The following is a 21,080-nucleotide window of genomic DNA, read 5'->3' on the forward strand; positions in this document are numbered from 1 at the left end:
CAGTTTTCCAGAGGAAAAACTGTAAGATAAGAAATTGAAGTGATCATTAAGGAAGCATTAAAACATTTATTTTATGAGGTACAAAATTTTATGTTCCTTCAAGTCACCGATGTGTGTAGAAACATGCCTTGTAGAGCTGAGAGTCAAGCTATAAATAAACAGTTATTACTTGGCATACAATTCTGAAGAAAAATTACAATCATGTCTTCCAATCAAGTAATATTATATCTGTAGGAGCTGACCATATTTATGGTTTAGACAATATGCATCATTTTGTTGCTATACATAAACATCTATTTAGAGCAGTGCAGTGTAATTTAAGTTGATGAGTTCTTATCATCCTTATAACTTGTTAGTTTAGATGTTTAAGAATTACAGAAAGAGAAAATGAAAAATAAAGACGAAAGAGCATTTTTTGCTGTGATTTTTAGTTATGCAAAGCGCAGAGACTCCTCTTGTCTATTGCATTCTGGGTTTGACTGATTTAAATACTGTAATTCTGTGATGGTCCTTACCCCTTTGTATGTACAGAAACACATTCAGTCCCAATAAATGAATATTTTCCTCTGTAATTTATATGATAAATTAATTTATAGTAGCATATCTGTGAAAAGTGAAGGTAAAATCTTATGCCATGGAAGAAATTTATGCAAAAATATTTTATTGTATTTAAACTACAGTATAACATAGGGAAGAATAATTTTTTTCCCTTTTAAAATCTGTATCACTTAGTACAGTATACTTTCTTAAGTGTTTGCAATGTTTAGTGTTTTATGACTTAGAATTTATTACAGAAGATATTTCCACTCTGTTTTCACCAGCTCCCCACCTCTCAGCATATGCATATATCCATTTCTGTGATGGGAATTATATTCATCTTGGCAATAAAGGTGGATCTCCTTTTAACTCCTTCTGTCCTGACCATCCTGTTTAGATAATGTGGAAGCTCTGGGAGTGCATCCAGGTTACTGACTGCTCTATGCCTGCAGCAATTCTGTAAACTCTGTCCTTCTCTTGTCCCAGAGTCCTTAACAAGGCAGGAGCAATTAAAGTGGAGAGCATGAGCTCTACCCATCATTTGATGTTGGAAGGTAGTTCCCAAATGAGATAAATCAGTAAATTTGTAAACTAATTAAGCTTCATGTTTTCCATCCTTCATGTCCTCTTTTATGTCTGGGCAAAGCACTGCAACTAATTGTGTAATTTTCAGCATGTTCAAGGAAAGATTTTTCCTGTTTATTTTTTTGCAGTACAGTTGCATTATTCATTAATTATTTGTCATTCATTAGAGAGTATATCTTAAAAAATGTCTGTGAAGCTACTTGTACAAATCACAAAAATGATCTCTGCCTTCTTCAATTGTTTTTTAGCTTTTCAAGAAGTAGTAATTTTATGTTTTTGTAACTAATCCCTGAGGAGAAATAAGAGCACACCATGATTTTCAAGGCTATATCTATCACTTCCAGTGCTCAGAGGTGTTTAAAGCACAAACCACTACTGCTTGTCAGATTACAGATTTGTTCATATGTTATTACTGTAGTGCAAGATGGAGGCACTGAAGTGCAGCAGACAAATAGAAGAAATGTTTCTGAGTATGCTTCCTGGCTTTTTGACCTTGTCATATGGGCTTGCATAATTTGTTTAAAAAAATTTCTTGTGGCCAGTATATTTTCAGGCACAAACAGTATACTTTTATAAATTTGGACTCAGAAAAATTGATACCTTGAACTGATAAAATCCTGTGTTTAGATATAAAAAAGAAACAATAAAAAAGAAGATAAAGAGTTATATTTTTAAAAATATGCATAAACTTTTGTCTCATTTCTATACCATCTTAAATAATGTGATTGCATTATTTGCAAATTGAATGAGTTTATAACCTGGTAGAAAACCTCGTAGTCTGTTCTGTTCAATGAGACAAGAGAAATTTCACAGTAGATTTCAGCAGGGCAAATTTCACATCAAGATTTGCCAACCACTTTTTCCCTGGAAAATGAAGATTTGAGCCTTTGAAATCAGCATCTGAATTTCTATATAGGACATGGGATTTAATGTTGATTCTTTACTTAAAATATAATTTCTCTGATCTTTCTATTTAACAATTCCACTAAGTAATATTACTTATTAACATAAAACTTCCCTTGTGCTTGGACATAGATGATGAATTTGGGCAATCCTGCAGAATAAAAATTATATGATGTACTGATTTGCCCTGTGACCCCTCTAAAGGATAAATGTCCCTGTAGGAAACAGCAAAGAGTACGTGGTTCTCAACATGAAGCATAATTCACTAGTAAATACAGGAAAATGTCATAGAATAAGCAGTTTTCACTATGGAGACAGATGGTCACATCACTTGGCAAGCATTCAGCTTTTTTCCCTGAGATGTTTAAATAATGTTTATCAAACAGTAGACAGGGACAAAAATCAAGGTAGCCTTAAATTTATCTAAAACAGAATGGCAGGCTGCTCTAGAACTGTCCCATGAATAACAATAAACAACCTTTGACTGAAAATCATTAAGGAGGAGAATTTTTCTACTGGGCTGTAGAAATACATATCTACATATGTTTTTCTTGTAATGAAATGTTCTGTCCTCTTTCCTAGCCCGGAAATCAACATACTGTTTACATACCTGGCAGAGTGTACAATGATTAGAGGCAAAACCAGATGGCCATATTTTTCCATGCCTTGTTGATTTAGATGATGGATAGACAAATCCCGACTATACCTGTCAATCCAGCTGTAATTATTTATATTCCAGTGTGAATTTTTGCATCCAAGTGCCCATGCAGGTACACACTTGTGCACACACCAATAGAAGTAAACTCTTTCTCTTTCTTCTGCAGGCTTAGAAAGAATTGCGAGAGATTCAGCCTATGAACAAGAAGGAAAAGTTCAGTTTGTCATTGATGCAGTATATTCCATGGCCTATGCCCTGCACAACATGCATAAGGATCTCTGTCCTGGATATATTGGTCTGTGCCCAAGGATGAGCACAACTGACGGTAAAGAATTACTTAGCTACATCCGGGCAGTAAATTTTAATGGTAAGTTACATGTACTCTTTTTGTGCCACTCTCTCCTTTAAAAGTTCCATAAGCTACAAGTTGGGTTTTATTCTTTATATAGGATACTTTAAGGCACAGTGGAAAACAGGATTAGAAGCAGTTCTCATTTAATCAGAACTGAGATTTTTTCCACCTGCTCTGAAACCTCCAGTGTATTTTTCATCTTAACATTTTTCATCCTAACATTAGCTGCTCCCAAAAGAGGCAGATGTTAAAAATATGAATCTGTCGATCAAAATATTCCAGTGAAAAGCTGCTATTATGGAAACAAATTGAGGACTCGTATAATCTTACTGACAGTGAAAAAATAATTTGATAGTGGTTGCTTATGTGTTTGCAAGAGAAAGAATTTTAAAAAATAACCTTTTGAAAATCTCTTTCTAAAATTAATTATTTCCTACCTAAACAAATGGTGAAATTACTTTTGATTTGCATATTAAAATTTCAATTAAAACACACACTAGCAGTTCCAACTTCTTTTCTGTTTCATTGTTTTTGACTCAGTAATTTAATGAGCTTTAACACAACTACCATATATATTTTTAAACAACACTAATATTCTGTGCAGCTGGGATCTGCCTGCTGGGGAAATGCTGTTACAGGTGCTTATGCTGTTAGCAGTAGAGGCCAATAACAAACAGGATTAATTGATGAATGTAGACTTGAAATGTGTAGCACGTACTTGATGGTGAAATAAAGTTGCCAAAACACTAAATTGTTTCATTAGAAGTCATAATTATTATAAATAATATTTTCCATTATTTTAACAAAGAAATGGAATTATGTACTTTGTTCTGTTTTGGTTGGGATGTTTTTTCCTTACTTGGTGGTAAGTCATGTACTACACATGCTTTCTAACTATGTAGAAAGAAGAACCCTCTATCACAATTTATTCCAATGACTTCAGCTGCAAGCACTTTTGAAAAAAGCACAAGGTCATTTTGAATTTAACTACTGAGTAGAAGTTTTATTGCTTTAGGTAATACACCAGACCACTTGGTTGATATAAATGCTGGTTATAGTTCACTGTTTTTTCTTCCTATGCAATTTTCATGAAAAGGGAATCCCTGCCTCCAGGAGTATAAAGTTAAAAGTTTAAATGATTCTTTAGTGATTTTAAAGAACACCTGGAATATAGTACATTGCTGAAAAATGGGAAATAGTCTGATGTTGACAAAGGTAGGCAGCATATTTTAAGGTTTGTAGTGATAATTACCTGCATTTCCAGTAGATGTTTTTCTGGGTCTGTATTGTTAAAGCACAAAGTGATCTATTTTCATTTGGTGAGCATGAAAGTTTAGCATAATAAGATAAGGTGTACATTTTTATATGAAAGCTTCCACTCCCTAGGTAATTATATTTCATCAATACCTGTCATGGTTTCTGTTGCTGACTCCAAGTACGGCAATAAATGGAGATGAAAGCATTCTGGACACTAAGGAAAATGTATTTGATTTTGAAACAGTGATTTACTGAAAGAGAGGGGAAAAATCAAGGAAGAAAAAGAAACATTTATTTGAGATTAACTTCCTGCTCCATGGGGTATATTTAATATTCCCTTTACTAGGCTAGTCCCCATTATGTACCAGTATACTGATTTTTGGGTGTGTTAAATGCCCAAACATTTTATTTTCTTAGTCATGCATTCAGAGGCATAAGAAGAAGATGGTCTTAAACACTTTGCCTTTTCCTATTAATTCACAATTCCTGTTCCTCAGGGCAGCACTACTGCTGTGTCTGACAGAGGAGAATATTTTACATCGGTTACAGGACTTCCTGTGCTGGGAGTAAGCAGTAATGCTGTGTGTCAGTTTTGATGTACATCCTAGCCTCGATCAGCAATAATGTCTTATATTAAAAATTCACTGATAAATGAAAGGAAAACCCTGGCTTTCTTAGTTATTCAAGATACCATTTTTCTACCCTACCAATCAGAGGATCACAGTCCATCTGAAGCTGTCAAGGACCTCCACCTACTCTAACCCTCTGCCTAGTTCAGGATCAGCATAATCAGGTTATTTAGGACCATGCTGAACCAATGGTTTTAAATAGCTACAGGGGTGGAAAATGCTCCAAAATTCTCTGAGTAGTCAATTACAATATATAATCATATTCACAGTAAAAAAAAAAAAAAAAAAAAAAAAAAAAATATATATATATATATATATATATATACACACACACACCAAGAAGTAATTGGCATTTTTGAGACTGGAAGTTTTTTCCTTTTCTTCAGAATTAAATTCTCCAGATGATCCTACCCTTACTCCTATTAAACCAACTACTTGCCTCAATTCAGTATATTCCTCTTCACTCCTATAGTAGTGAGTATGTTCAAGTCCAGCTGACACATTCAACTTAGTGGTTCTCACCTCAAAGTGTCATCTGTATTCTGAAGGACATCTGCTTATCTTATGGAGGGTATTTGCAAGGGTCAGAAAACACACATTTTTCTGTTTATGGGAGTAACTGATTTGCTTTAGATTACAAGAAATCTCTTTGAAGACAATTTATTTTTGTTTACTTAGTTTATTTTCCTTTACAAATTATGAAGATTTGCTTCCCTGAAGGATTCATCTGTTTAATATTCTATGACACCCTCATGACTGAAGGGTGACCATAACCACCAGTGAACATTGAACTGATGTGATTGATAAGACATTTGTTTCTGCTTAGATATTCTTTCAGTTGTATGCTAAATGCAGAAAATCTCCTGGATCATAATGATTTTAAGTGGGCTAGAACTTGATTGGTAATGGAAATAAAGAAATTTATTTGTACATAAGATGTGAGTTGCTGCTAACTGTAGATTCCTGTTTTACTGTTGCCTGTGTTTTTCACAGGACAGCTAGGAAAGAATGGTATCTAGACTCAATTCATTTTCATTTATAGAGGGCATTTTAAAATTTTAATTTAATTTAATGGAAAAGAAACTTCTAACATGTAACTAGTACAGCTTATTACAGTATACACTTAAAGTGTTTAAATGAAAATAGAAAAGCAGTGTTCTAAGATATGGCATACTTAGTACCTTGGATTCTTGATGGTTAATTTTAGTAGACCATAACCAGCCCATCTGTTTCTTTGGTCAATGAATATATTCTTTGATCAACTTTTGAAAGTTTCATGGTTCTATTTTTCTTTCTTTTTCCCAGGCAAAAAGTGAATATTATCATTTAAGATGTTCTTATTTTAATAAGTTGCCACATTTGAAAGATTTTTCCTATCACTCTTTGTATTCCAAATGAGTTATTTATGCAAAACTGGTGTTTTGTATTTAAAGTTTTGTAAAGAGAAGAGTTTTTCTGTTAATTAGATTTATAAATGGTGATATACACAATAGTGTAATTGTGGCATGATTCAATATGTTCCCCCATCACATTACTCTAGTGTTCTCATTCTATTTAACTTCATTATTCTGTCTACAAAACAAGCAGGTGTTTTATAAGAGTTTTTACCCTGGCATGTGCTGAGTGCTTAATGAGAAGTGTTCTGTTGAATTCAACATAAGTGCTCATCAGTTAGCAGGAACAGGACTTGAACATGCATTTGCAGTAGATGGAAGTTTTTCAAAGGTGGTTTTGTTTTGATTTTAAGAAAAAAGATTTATCTTTGTACTTCCTTCCAGGCAAAGAATTACAGCATGGATACAGTGCTATTTCTTGGGTGGGAATAAAACTCTCTTCCCTTCACCTCTCTTGTTTGCGTTTCTCTCTCCTCCCAAGCTCTGTCTTTATAGGCAGTGTAGGGTAGCTGTTTTTTGCCCACCTTTATACATATATTTGTATTTATATTTACATAATTTAGAACTTTTAGGGATATATGTAACTCTGTAACAAAATGAATTTACAGATATAACAGTATGAGTTTTAAACTTTTAAAGGTAAGGACAGCGCTTGACCTCTACTCACATACTTTAAAAGAGACATCTTATTTGCTTTGGTGGGCTGTTTTTCCTGGGGAGTAATAGGGATATTTGGTAATTTGACTTATTTTATGCAAGCAGGAATAACAGAGAATGGAGCTGAGAATAGGTGGAAGCACTGACTCCCCTCTGCCATCAGTGCTTAGGTAAATGTTATCTGCTTCTTCAGGAGGTCACTGCAACATCACTTCCCTTTCATGGTGAAGAAAAGACTTGAAATATATTCTAAGTGTGCAACCTTTTCTTTGGTCTTCTCTGGACAAAATACAGCAACTGTGTTGCTTTCTCAGATTTTGTGACAAATCTACAATAGCTACAATAACAAGGCTGCTTAAAAAAAGTAATGAAATCTCCATCCTTGGAGATACTCAAAACCTGGCTGGACACAGGCAGCCTCCTCTAGCTGAGCCTGCTCTAAGAAGAGGAGTTGAACTAGGTGATTTCCATAGTTCCCTGCCCACCTCAGTCTTGTTGGGATTCTATAACATTATCTGGACTTGAAAGAAAGAAAAATATTATCACCTAACCCCACTCTACAATGTTTTACTTTATTCTTCCAGAACTAATTTCATAGTCTGAGTGGACGAGAAAGCCTTGCTGTTATTTATTTTTTAGATATGTTAATTTAATGCCTTTGAGGAAAGATTAATTTTGACTGAACACACAGAGACACACTGCAGCATTAACCCCGTTTAAAAAGGGAATATCAAAAAAATTCACCCTGAAAGGGAAGAATAATACCAGGGAAAGAGAATAAAAGAACAGAAGCTAGCAGGCTAATTCAAAATAAGGTGTCAACTAAAATAAAAATTAATGATCATTCTACACTGTAATTTTTTTTTTCCTGGGAAAATAGCATCTAAACAGAGCATTTAAGGAAACCCCAGAAGAATGAGATTTTTCATAAAGAATTTTGAACCCTCTAAAGAATAATTATTGTGGAATCAGCTGTTTACAAAATTAATCTTCTTCTGCTATCTTTTGAAGTTGCTAAGACATCAATCTATGCAAAACTCTCTTGACCTAATATTCAGCTCAGACTGTTTTAAATATTTTCTTCAAGAAAGCTGACACCTCTCTATTCTTTCACTGGATACAAAATTTGCATTCTCAAATCATTATTTATCATTAAAACAGAAGATTTAAAATGGTGAACCTTCAGGCTGATAAGTTTTGACATTTTTTTAGGCATTAAGCACAATAGAACTAAATGTCCCCCTTAAAATGTACTGGTGCTATGCTCCTCACTCAGGTTTTTAAAATTCCTCCTCTCAAGTCTACAACTACCCATAGAGAAAAAAAACCTTTTAAAAATAGTTTAGATTGGGCATGTCTTGCATTTTTTGCAAGTTATGAGTTCTTATAGACAACTCATAATTTAGAACTTTTTACTGTCAGAAACCCTTAGGATCATAGGATGCCACTGGTACCATATTCTGATAGGGTCGAAAAACTATCTAAGCATAATGTGAGATAATAGCAAATGAATAGATCAGATATGGAAAAATAAGATTAACAATGACTTGGGAAGGGCAGAACTCTTCTGACCTTGCTAGGACTCACTATGGTAGTGAGTTTTACTCACTAGTTTTAATAATCTGTACTGTGCTAAAAAAATAGATACAACTTTCAGTTGCAGAAGTGGAAGTGGCAGGGGGAATGTCTGCTGGAGTTTTATTAAGATTTGTGATTTTTTTTTTTCTGTCATACCTACATCACATGTCATAATTCTATGTAGGTTTTTTAGAAATCTTGGTGGTACAGAGAAATGTTTGAATACATGGCTAAAGCTTAAACAAACATAGAACTGAATTAATAAAATTAAATTCAAAATTTTTTTCATGCACTTTTGTTATAGTTTCACAGGTGTCTGACTTGGTTTGCAAATGCATTGGGAACTAGGGCACACCACTTGTAACAAAGAATCCTGATGTTCAATTTCCCAAGCCTTTATGTTAAATAAATTAAAGAGTTGTTACCAGTGTTAACTTATTATTGGGAATTAACAGGGAATGATTTCAAATAAATTCTGCTTTGGCATGCTAATTATTTTAATGGAATTAATCCAGGTGGCTGTACAAGAAACTAAAATTGCAGAGTGATCTAAATCACTCTTAATGGATTTAAGTAATGTACAGCCATAATGTAAGCAGGCTCAGCAAGCAGAGCTTGGAGCCGATGTGATTCTGAGACACACCACAAAACCATGTGATTAAAATCAGTGATTAAGAAAATTATTGGTGTGAAATAAGAAAGTGGAACCTAAAAGCAAGTGCAATTTATAGCTGTGCTTTTGCTTATGTACAGAACTTAAGTACTGATTAATTGAGCAATATATATGCTCCACATACAAAATTCATGATGCAGAACTTGACTGAGGTCAATTCTGTTTTGAGAAACAAGGTCTAATTAATAAGGTATTTTAATAATTAATATATTAGGGATGGTGATAAAGGATTTACTCTCATTGCTCAATGAAAATTGATTTGCATCTCCTGATAGGTACGGATATCCAGATATATCCTTTCTACTATGATCAAGTGAAAAATTCAAGCTGTAGCAAAGAGGCAGAACAAATTAACCCTTGTCATTCCAAGCAAAAAAGTATCTGACTGGAAAGAAATTGTGGGGTTTTTTTTACCTTTTAGTCTGTGTAAAAAATAACACAATATCAGTTCTGTAGCGTTTTTAAGCCGTTCAGATATCCTTACCTTTATTAACAGGAAGAAGGCCTGACACATGTTTTGAGGAAAATAGTATCTTGGAAATCATCCTAACTTGAATGTTTAAATTTAAAATCTCCACTTAAATTCATCAAATCAAATGAGAATATTTGTGCAAATTTCTAATTTTCCCCACTTATTGATTTATGACCTGTTTGGTAAAACAACTATTCTGCAAGCCATCAGGACAGATGTGAGGGGAAATGGATTGGTTTTAATACTTCTGTAACTGAATAATATAAGCCTTTTTATTTCCTTACAACATTTATTTAAACATGAAATAAGACACATTAGAGAGAATATAGAAGAAGAAAGGGAAAAAAGATTTTGTTAATGGCATTTGATAGTATAAATAAGTTGCATTTATAAATAATTCATGTAAAAAGTGATCTATCTATATTGAGTAATGGAATAAGTGACAAAGTCAAAAAATAGAATAATTCTTTTGGACGGTCACTGTCAGTGGAATTATCTTGATAAATCTTACATTCTAATATAAAGAGAAAAATAAAAAAAATTCTTTATATTAAAAGGAATGGCAGTGAAATCATGTAGGCTAAATTCTATAGCATAGGAATTACAGTGTAGAGATAATATTTTTATAGTTTATAGACATTACTGGCATCATCAGATGGCACTGTTTAGTTTTCTGGCTCTAGGGAGATGTACTCAGCAGTAATCAACCAAGTTCAGGTGTGTAATCAAAGGAATACTGGATTCAAGGGCAAGTTAGATGTGTTAGACCCTGTTACCAGATGTGACCTTATGCAAAACCGGGGAGAATCTGAGGAAACTAAGCAAGGTTTTCAAGAGGAAAGAGATGGGATTCAGTTCATCCTTTACAGGCCAATTAGTTTCCCTGTTTCAGTAGGTGAATTCCAATGTGAGTGTCTTGTTCTTCATATAACTGGGGAAGGCCGGTACCACTCAAGGCTACCAGAGAGAACCTGTTCATTTGCATTTAGGCACCATAGACACTCACCTGCTTCTGTGTTTTCTGCAGTCAGCTGCGAGTCAGAGGTTTTCTCAATGGCTGGTTAAAGCATACCTAATAGTATGAAATATTAAGTATGTGGAAGACAGTGTATCTTAGAAGCTTCTCTAATCCAGCAAAGAAAATATTTCTTATTATTTCTGAGGATTAAGGTATCCAATAATTTTGGCCACATAGCATGTTATGTTTTATGTTGAAGAGATTGGACACAAAATGTTATGTCTGTTCCTGCAGTACTCTTCTGTATTTGCAATTCTGGGTATATGCTAACTACATATCTCCTTGTAACATTTTCCCACAGGTTTTAACTTAAAGTGAATAAGGATTCAGAGTTGCTCAAGACATTTGTAAGGAGAATTTACTAATATAACAAATAATAAAGAAGTAGAAAATTGATCTATTCAGCTTAAATTAGTCAAGGAAGAATGTTCTTAGAGGATGACTACAATAATTTTATCTTTAATCTGTGATCTTGTCCTACAAGCACAATCTCATTCAAATATCACAGCAGACAGAAATTGATGCTAGTTACTAGTTCAGAAGTTTCCAATACTTGGAAGAATTAAAACCATTAAAAGCCATCACTTAAAAAGCTCTAAAGAATTCTTAAAAAGATAAGAAAACCCAAATTCCAGGTCAACTGACAAGCAAACAGATAGAAAAAAAAAATTGTATTTAAAATTACTTATTTTTATTATGGGTATCATCTAGTCACTAGATATGGTTTTGAGTTTGGGTGTTGCACTTGTTGTATACTAGAAGATAGTTCCTAAGAGCTTGGAAAGCATGCTAATAACAGAGTGGTTACCTGAGCTGTCTGAGGAATACAAAATATCTTGAGATTATAGATGTGCTCTCTGTCACATATGTTTATTTGCAGGAGTAGAAGAGCAGAACAGTGTATTTGTTCTAGTTTAAGGCAAATTTAGGAGGGAACTTTCAAAGGGGTTCCTCTAGAAAGCAGATTCAAGCGGCTCCTCCCCCAACCAGTTTGGGAAGTAAATCTCCTTTGAGAGAAGTGGAAAAAACTATTTAACAAGTAAAGTATTCACAAACATGAGAAAATCAATAATGTTAAATAATGGAATTTCTCATTGTTCTGAAGAGATGGCAAATTCAGAGAGAATGTCCTTGTTGTGGGCTGTAGCTCGGCTTGCTCAGTCTCTTATCAGTCCTTCCTGCGCTGTAAATGCCATGTCCTGGCTCTGGTGTGCCACAGGCATAAGCTCCCGGTGTTTTTCTGGGTTTTCAGTCCAGAGCAGGGCTGATCAGTTCCAAGAAGAAGAAAAGCCGCAGTCCAGGAAACTCCTCTGCCTCAGCTAGCTAAAAAAACTAAGTAAAAGCAGAGGAGAGCTCTTTCCTGCTGCCTGTGCTGCAGACAGTATGCACCGAGAGAGAGAGAGAGAGAAAGAGAGAGAGAGAGCTGAAGCTCTTATCTCTATGTTTTTGAATACAGCTGTGAAAATATTCCACTGCTTTTCCTTCTCCACCCTTTCCCTCTCCAATCTAATCTTAAAAGCATGAAACTCAATATCTAGCATAAGCAAAACAGACAACTGGGGATAGAAACATCATAAAATCACCCTAAGACACAATAAGAGATAGTCCTTGACATTCACTAAATGAATATTTCCCTGGGAGCTGTATGTTTTTCAGTGGAAAGACAAGGGAGTTTGTGCTTACTTGTGGCAGGCAGAGGATAGAGTTTGCACAGACTTGGTGGAAAGGAGGTAGCTATATATCACCTATGCACTGTACTCTGCTACCTGCTCAGAATTTCTTTTTTCTCAAGGTTTGCCATACATATACTCATCAAACTCTTTAAGATGAGAAAAAAATGCAAAATTCTGTATCTTATGGAGACCTAAGTAATAGGTTTCTTTCTTTTGACTGTAAGGCCAAGGAAGCAGATGCAATCACAGAAGATGCATTATTGTTCACCCTGAACTCTAGCTGGATCAATGTTTGGTTTTCCTGTATAATTCTTCAGCTACCCGAGCATTACCCTGGACTTGCTCCAATATAGCTTGATCCTGATTTGAGAGACAAAAATGTATTGGCAGTGCTCCTGTGTCACACATAATAACATTTTATAAATATATCCCTAGTCACATCAAGTCACAACTCATCATATGGCCAGTTATGGTAGCTGTGTCCCACTTTTTTGGGATGATTATTATGCATTTTAAGGGAAGGCAAGAATGATATATGGAACCTCAAGTCATCATCTGCATGCAGGATATGCAGCTACAGGGCAGTTAGACTCCTCAAAACATGCCAGACTGTGCAAACTTGAAAGGCTTATCTAATGCAGTCTCTGGTGTGGTTCTTCCAAGTCCTACCCAGAGATCTGAAGAGAAAGCCTCAGGATATTAGAGTCCACTGCTTATCATGTTAGAGAAAAACAACTAAGGGTGCTTGAAAATAATCCTTATATTGACATACAGCCACTGTGGGAAGGTTTCTGCCAAGCCAGCTGGCTTTTAAAGGCTCCAGCTTTTGATAGTTACAAATTGTTGTATTGATCCTCCTTTATGCAGGGACTAATTGCAGCTCAAACACTGTTAATTTTTTCTATTTGTCACTTCCACCATTTTTTACCAGCAAGGAAGATTGTTTATGCACAATGTGCTTAGGCAAGGTTTCATTCTTACCCAGGCATAAAATGCACATGGTTTTAATAAGTTTCTTGTTTTAATGAGTGAGTTCTTCTAAACCTTGTATAATGAAACAGAAAATTCAGAGCAATGTGTAAAATTAATAAAGTAATGTTCAAGCAGCTGTTCCTAAACCCAAGTTGTTAATTCAAGTTCCGAATACATACCTCAATTTGCACAGCAAATATGAAGGGATAAAGTGTGGTTTAGATATAGTGCTTTAGTGAATTATTGCATGGTACATAGACACAACTGGCTGTTGTGTTCGGGCAGGGCTCCCTTGTACCAAGGTACTGCCATGACAGCAGAGCTGAGCTGCCTTCCTCAGCATCCAGGATCCCTGTGAGTTTGTAGCTGCATTTCTCTTGATTTCTGTCCAGAGGGGACAACTCAGATCAGAGAAACAGGCAAAAAATAAGTGTGCCTCTCCCTCTTGGATCCAAGCAGCAATATGGGTGAAGAAGAAGCTGTGTGCCTCACTGGTTGAGCCAAGGAGCCTCTGAAAAGGGAAATGTAAATGCTGGTACTTCAGTAACTTAGAGGTGTAAATTGGTGACACGTGGACAGTTCTTAGATAATTAAATTCAACTCAGATCTTGGTCACTAAAAACGACATCTGGAGCCCGGCCCTTCCTATTGTTCCTTGTCTTGTAAAAATGTCATCCTGTTTTATATAAATGATTTTCAGATTGTGAAGTCCTTGGAGTCTGTTATAACACAGACCTTGTAAATGTTGATGTATAGTGGCTAAATGGGAGGTGATCAAAAAAGGGAATAATTCTCATGGGGTTCAGTGTCTTCCAAGATTATACACAGATCTTTTATTAAGGATCATATATGAAAAATTAATACAGATCTGTCTACCTTTATTTTCTGGATTTTCTATGTCCTTCTGCTATTTCAAAAGTTGTAAAGATGGCTATAAATTCTTTTAGATTTTCTTCCTTGCTACTGATACAATTGGTTCTTTGTCTTACTTCAGAGATCCCTCTGTCAGAATCAATAACAACCAGATCAATGAAAAAAAATTCTGAAAATGTAAATCTTTTATCTTCATGGTCCTGACTTGATAATGGTTTCTAATGGAGTATTAAATAGGTATAAGCACACATCTTGGTATGAATTGTTGGATAGATATGTAACAAAAGGATTTCTGAGTAGGGAAATGTTGAAGGATGATGAAACCTGACAATAATAGAAGACTGGGGAAAAAGCACTGAGGGTGAGAACAAATAAACATGATTCCTATAGAACAGGGTCAAAAGCTTGTGCCTGAACCATATGATTTGTTGCTAGGAAATGGAAAGTTATAAGGTTAGGCACAGAAAAAGAGAAGGGCTTATAACTTCAGCAGATTGAAACACTACAAATATTGAACAGTACATAGATTAGAGACAAGGACTGCTTACATGGCACTGCTTTTTTTTTTTTTCTCCATGAGAAATAACAGACACATGATGATGTAGGTGATAAAAGGTGCAGTTTTTCTTAGCGTTGTGAAAGGTCATAGCAAAACACTATGATGTATTGTGTTTGCTTTATTTTGTGTGTGTCATGCGACTAGATGACGTGGAAGAGGGGACAAGTATAGAGATGGAATAACACAGGAGCATAGAGACTTTAGCTATTCAAATAGCCAGACAGTAGGAATAGAATTCAATTTGTTTCACATTAGATGTGATGAGTGCAGCAGGCTACACATGAGCTAGCTGATTACAGAGCTTTTAGAGTGACTGGTGAGAAAATAATTTTGTGGGGCATGTTTTGCCTCATCATTTAATTCTCTAGAATACGCCAGATGAATTGCTCTGTATAGATGCCTCCAAGGACAACAGAGAAAATCTATAAAACTCTGTGAGTTTTAGTTATCTATTTCCAAAAACAAGTTAGAGGGCTGCAATATTATTCTAGTTTTTTGGAGAAAAAATGAGCTGAAGGATAGAAGCTAGGAATGAAGTGATGAGTTTTATTGTAAATCACCTGAAAGATGTCTACCACATAAAAAAAGGAATGGCAGAAACTTAGAATATGTGCAAAAATTCATATCACAACACTATTTTGCAGAGAGATATTAATCTAATTATCAGAAACAAATACAGTAATAATAACCATAATTATATATTAATAAAATCAGACTATTATTTGTGTCTGCTTTAAAAGCAATCAAAGGAAAAGAAATCCACATGGAATTCTTGCATGCAGAGAGATTGTATAGACTAATTAAGACATAACCAAATGCTAAAATCTCCTTGCAGGCAAAACTATTAATCTTAAAGAAGATTGTTTAAATGCATCTTATGAAACAAGATTTTAAATCATACCAGTATGAAAACACCTTTAAAACTGAAAATTATCTGTCATTTGAAAAGCTTACAAAGGGAAAGGAAGATGAAAAAACAATTTAGGAAAAATAAAAATAAAATTTGTTTTAAAAAGCCTACCAAAACTGGTAGGAAGAATTGTTGGATAAAAAGATGTAAATGCAGATGTTTGTGTGTCTGCAATACACTTAGAAAAATAATTCTGACAGTAAGTGACAGGGGTTGACAAAGCTGGGGAACTGAACATTAAACAAACAAAAAAGAAATGCTTGGGTGCAAGCAACAGTACTTACAAAGCTATTTATTATTTGGAACTTCAGCAAACTGGATAAATTACCTGGGGAAAAGGACGGAGTGTGGTAGAGGAGTCTTCCGTTTAATTCTGGAGGCTCTGGGGAGCCCAAAGAGATGTTATTTTTCAGTTGTCATTTGTCAACAGTCTGCTAAGAAAGGGAGAAACTTTGATAATCATGGCTAGAGAAATAAGATGGGGAAATTAATTATATAATTAATTATTCTGTAGCATTCACCCTTTCCATCTTTACAGCATCTGTCCACACAGAGCAAAATGACCAAGCATTTCCAAGAAAAAATGCAGCATATTCTAAGAAATATATGTAAAATAATTTGATGTACGAGTGAAAAAGAAATAAGAATGAAGATGTGTACAGAAAGCTGGATGCTAGATTTAGAAGAGATTAATTAAAATGTTTAATGACAGGTTGTTTTCATGGCTTTATATGATGGCCTATTCAGGGATCTGAGGAGATCTATATAAAATCATTGCAAGATTTAGTGCTCTGGCATTCTAAGAAGGAAGGTCTACACAATAAGACTGGATAAAAGTTTGCATAATATACCCCAATGTAATTATATTAGAGATAAAAATAATTTTATGACATTACACAGGTAGATTATAAATCCCTAATTTGCCTGAAGAAAGAGACTGAAGAGAAAGGCAGGACTCTAGTGTGAGACTTACCTGAACTGTTATACATTTTCTCTTCTCTTGTTTCTAGAAACACCAGCACTCTTAGCAAAGTTCCTGTTAGCCTGTAAATGCCTCAGGATACACATATAATCTTATTTTTACTACCTCAGTCCCTAAGATTATCCAAATTCTGCCATATGGTGTTTAATCTCATTCCATGTTACCAGTGTATCCCATCCATATTCATGCTATAGTTGTATTTCTTTAGTGCATATATATCCCAAAATAACTTTTTTTTTTTTTTTTTTTTTCCCCTTGAGGGCATAGTCACTGGTGAAAATAATAAAATTTTCCGAAATAGACTCTGAAGAACTGCACAGGAAACCTACCAATTCCAGGACACTTTCAGCACAACCTGTTTGATCTCCTTTTGATCCACTTTACAGTCCAGCTTCTGATCCCTACCTTTTCAATTTTAATCAGTCATCTCCTATGGAATACATTTCTGAAATCCAGAGAGATGGTATCAGTCAGGCTATCCTTGTAAATAAGTAAATAATGTCTGTCAAAGGAAGACACCAGGATTTGTGGCATGATCCATTTCTGAAAAATTTATGTAGCTTTTATCCTCATTTTCATTTCTGTCTGTTTTGTCTGCAGAGATTTCTATATGGGTAGAATAACTATTGATCATGAAAATATAGCCTGAAAAAACACATCAATAAAGCATAAAGGAGGAATTAAGAATCTGTTTGAAGAAATAAGAGATTTACTTGTAGATAAGTGATTTTGGCACAAACCTCATTCTAGGTTTTGTGTGTTCAGAGTTGCCTCTTGAGAATATAATGGAATTATTTTGGGAATCCAGTCAAACAATATGTCAGGAAACCTGACCTCAGTGATTTTTTTTTCAGAGGACATCAGGCAATAAACAAGGTTTTCTGAAGCACTAATTTCAGAGCTGACTCTGCCTGTTGGCAAACTGGATTTAACTAGTGGTGTCTGGAGACATGTTAATGAATTTCAGATTAACACAAGTGCTAAACCTACTGCCATAATTAAGAAAGGCCTGCCAATCACTGCCTCATTTGCACTGGCACAATTTATTCCGTAGATTTCTGTTGCAGTATTAGCATCTAGTGAGGACAGCAATTAATTACTAAATGAATCCTAAAAGAGTAGTTCACAGGAATGAGAAAAATGACTATCAAAAGATTTTTGCAGCCCATTCCACTGTGTATATCCTAAAGTTATATAATTTTTGTACAATTTTCCACATTTACCTGTCCAATCTCATTCTGGGAAGCATGTCTTTTCAAAAGTAGCACTTCTGAAAAAATTTGTCTCTTTTAATCAAAATTACTTATGTTAATTTCTGGCAATATTTTGTGCATTATCATATAATCATAGAATCCTTAAGGCTAGAAAATACCTCCATCTGTAACATACAAGATCTGTGAAATTGTAATAAAGGTTTCCACTCTCTCTGTGTTACATGCATTTTTTCCTTAATTTCATTGGACCTGCTACATGTATTGTATTTTCTGCTTCTTCCTCTGTTGGCTCAACTTAACTGCAAGAGTCATTGTAAACTTAATTTGATTTTATCTGTTTTATGCGCTTATAAAATTAGAAGAAAATTACTTATTAGTTTCTAATTATAATCTAGAGTTGCATTTTTACAAAGAGAAGATTTGTTTCCATTTACACATATCTGCAGCTATTTAGTTAATTAGTAAATCTTACTTCTAAAGAGAAAGTATAAATTTCCATGCCAGAATAAACATAAGAATCATGCATATCATGAGTGTCTTGACTACTGGTGCAATTTTTAAAATGCCTGACTCTTTATTAGTTCCTACAACATAAAGCTATTGAGGGCTGAGCTCTTGAAGCCTTTTCACCAGACTGACAACAATTAATAATGCAGGTGTTTCATGGGTCATCTTCCATTCTTATGTCATCAAAAAGTATTGCCTGTGGATCTTTTACACCTCTTTTGGCTTGTGGTGCAGCCAAATGGTTGCAAATATCACATTGTGATTGATAATTTGCAATTTTCTGAAAATCTGGGATCACTAGATCTCAGAAACAGTTACTGCTCACAAAACCAGGCTGGTCCTCTGAGGTATCTAGTACAACCCTCTCTGCTCAGAGCAGACAGCTACAGGAGCAGCTTACTCAGGTCTGCATCCAGTTGAATGTGGAATATCTCCAAGGATGGAGGTTGCTCTGAGAGCAATTAAGAAAGATTATTCCACTGTTTGGATTCTTGCACACTGAAGTTGTTTTTTTCTTATACTTGAACATAACTTGCTCTGGTTTGGAATGTGCTCATTGCCTCTTGTCCTGTCTCTGGACATGACTGTGAAGAGTCTGTGTCCACCCAATAAGGTGTTTATGCACACTGATAGAAGATTCCCTTCTCAAGTGTTCCCTTCTCTAAGCTGAAAAGTCTCAGTTTTCTCATCTTTTTCTTGCATGAAAAATGCTCCTTTATCCTATTTGTGACCTTTTGTAGTTCTCACTACAGTACGTGTATGTCTCTTACTGTCCAGTCCAGAACTGGACGCAGTGCTCCAGCTGTGGTCTCACCAGTGCTCAGGAGACAGGAAGGATCACCTCCTCAGTGTGCTGTTCAGACTCAGCACCTCATCTGCTACCACCACACTGACCCTTTTGCATCAGAGAAGGAACTTTTTTCCTGCATTTGTTAAGTCTCTGGCTTGGACATGCTGCAAGTCTCCATTTCTGCACCAAATAAGCACAGACCTTTCTTGCCCCTGCTTTGTCACAGCTCCCCTCTACTTGGTGGATGGCCCCTCAGTAAGGGGCCTGCAGAGATGCATCATCATCCCTTGGGAGTTTGGTATCTGTTTTGCTGGGCTAGCTGCTCTGGTGTGTGCTGGGGACATGCTGTGTCACTCCATCAGCTGCAGGGTTTCCAGAAGGCTTTTGCACATCATCTGCAGAAAACGCTTCTCTGGGAACTTCAGGCTGGGCTGGCCCTTAAACTCACCTCTCCCAGCACCTACTGAAAGGATACTTGTCTCTCCTTGCTCAAAGCTCAAAGCACGCTTTGATCATGAATAGCTTCATTCAAGCTGCTGGAAGTCACAGGCCCCATGGCTGCTTTTTCCTGATCACTCAGGTAGCCTGATATTCTTCCAGGAGTTCCCAGAAGGGGTTCACAGGCTATACAAAAGCAGGACCCTAAAACCACTAAGCAACATGCTGTATCTGATGTCTGCCTCTGTTAGCTCTGTTTTCCTTGTCATTCCTCTTCCCTTGGCTGTTTTTCTTTTTCCTTCTAAAATAGATGGAAAAAGAAAGTGGAATCACTTTTTGTATCTGGTTTAAGACTCTTCTGTGTTACTGAAGCATTTGAGTTTTCCATGTATATGAAGAGGATATGGTAATTATTGCCTCTAGAAATTACAGGACATTGCTAAATTGACTTTTCCATATATTGAAAAAAAACAAACTCATTCTTCCTTACTATCAATAGTACCCTTATTGACAAGGATAGAGGTCTTATTCTACAGGAACAACCAGGTAATATACATAAAGATATTCAGATTTTTACTTATTATATATTTCTGATGAAATGTTGAGACACAGCAGTGCTGGTATACAGAATTATTGTTGTGCAGTCCTTGAGTGTTACAGTGGTATCATGATAACTTATTTCACCTGGTAAATCTCTTAATGGTCTTGAACAAAAATGAATTTCAAGCTTTTCTTGAGGAACACCAAATAACATATAGTCAGATCTAAAAATCCAGGTTATAACCTTTCATTTAAGCAAGCAGTTAAGAAACTTTTTAAGGCACAAAATTGCAGCTCACAAGCAAACCATCTACTGATTCACTGAATATAGTGGTGTTATCTCTGTAAAGTTATGCATGTATCTTAACTGTATTGTTAGTGGCCACCTTAATGGAATTTTAAGTAACACTCAGCTGGCAGAAATGTGATTAAGATGCATTATAAGCATGATAATAACTTCTTTTGACACCAAATAGAAATAAATTTGATGATATAAGAGGTTTTCTGGAGGCAATGATCTGAATATCTTTTTCTTTCAGGAACTTTTAAGGAACAAAAGAGATATGTATAAACAGTAAAGATGACACATAAGTTGTAGAGATCATTATATGGTTTCAGTTGACAAACACATAACCTTTATTAAAAAAATGTGCCATCTGCTTGATCTTTACAACTAAAGAACTTTAGTCAGAGTTAAAATTATTCCCTTTTATTAACTTGCTTGAAGTTCTGAAATGAGAGGTGCTGATCACTGAACAGAATTGTACTCATTTGCTGTTAAAGGACAGTGAGGTTTCCACAGTCAGAACCATCAAAAGCAGGAAGAAAGATTAGAGAGCCCAATGAAAGAGGGGAGGAGGGAAAGCAGCAGCTGTAAATTACTGTTGCTGCTTTGAACAGCCTGTCTTA

The 21,080-nt window shown here is 35.3% G+C and overlaps 1 protein-coding gene across 6 annotated transcripts in view; it reads left to right on the plus strand.

Moving 5' to 3' along the window:
- GRM8 (glutamate metabotropic receptor 8) overlaps nt 1-21,080 on the plus strand; it is a 301,899-nt gene that overhangs the window by 180,810 nt on the left and 100,009 nt on the right. For all 6 annotated transcript variants that reach the window (XR_010999002.1, XM_068189820.1, XM_068189819.1 and 3 more), the window contains one exon: nt 2,850-3,050. Coding sequence is in view for 5 of the 6 variants with exons in the window: in XM_068189820.1 (XP_068045921.1) it covers nt 2,850-3,050 (201 nt within the window). In the remaining variant the exon portion in view is untranslated. The remainder of the gene's footprint in view (nt 1-2,849; nt 3,051-21,080) is intronic.

The sequence above is a fragment of the Anomalospiza imberbis genome, chromosome 5 (assembly GCF_031753505.1).
Source record: "Anomalospiza imberbis isolate Cuckoo-Finch-1a 21T00152 chromosome 5, ASM3175350v1, whole genome shotgun sequence".
NCBI classification, from domain to species: Eukaryota; Metazoa; Chordata; class Aves; order Passeriformes; family Viduidae; genus Anomalospiza; species Anomalospiza imberbis.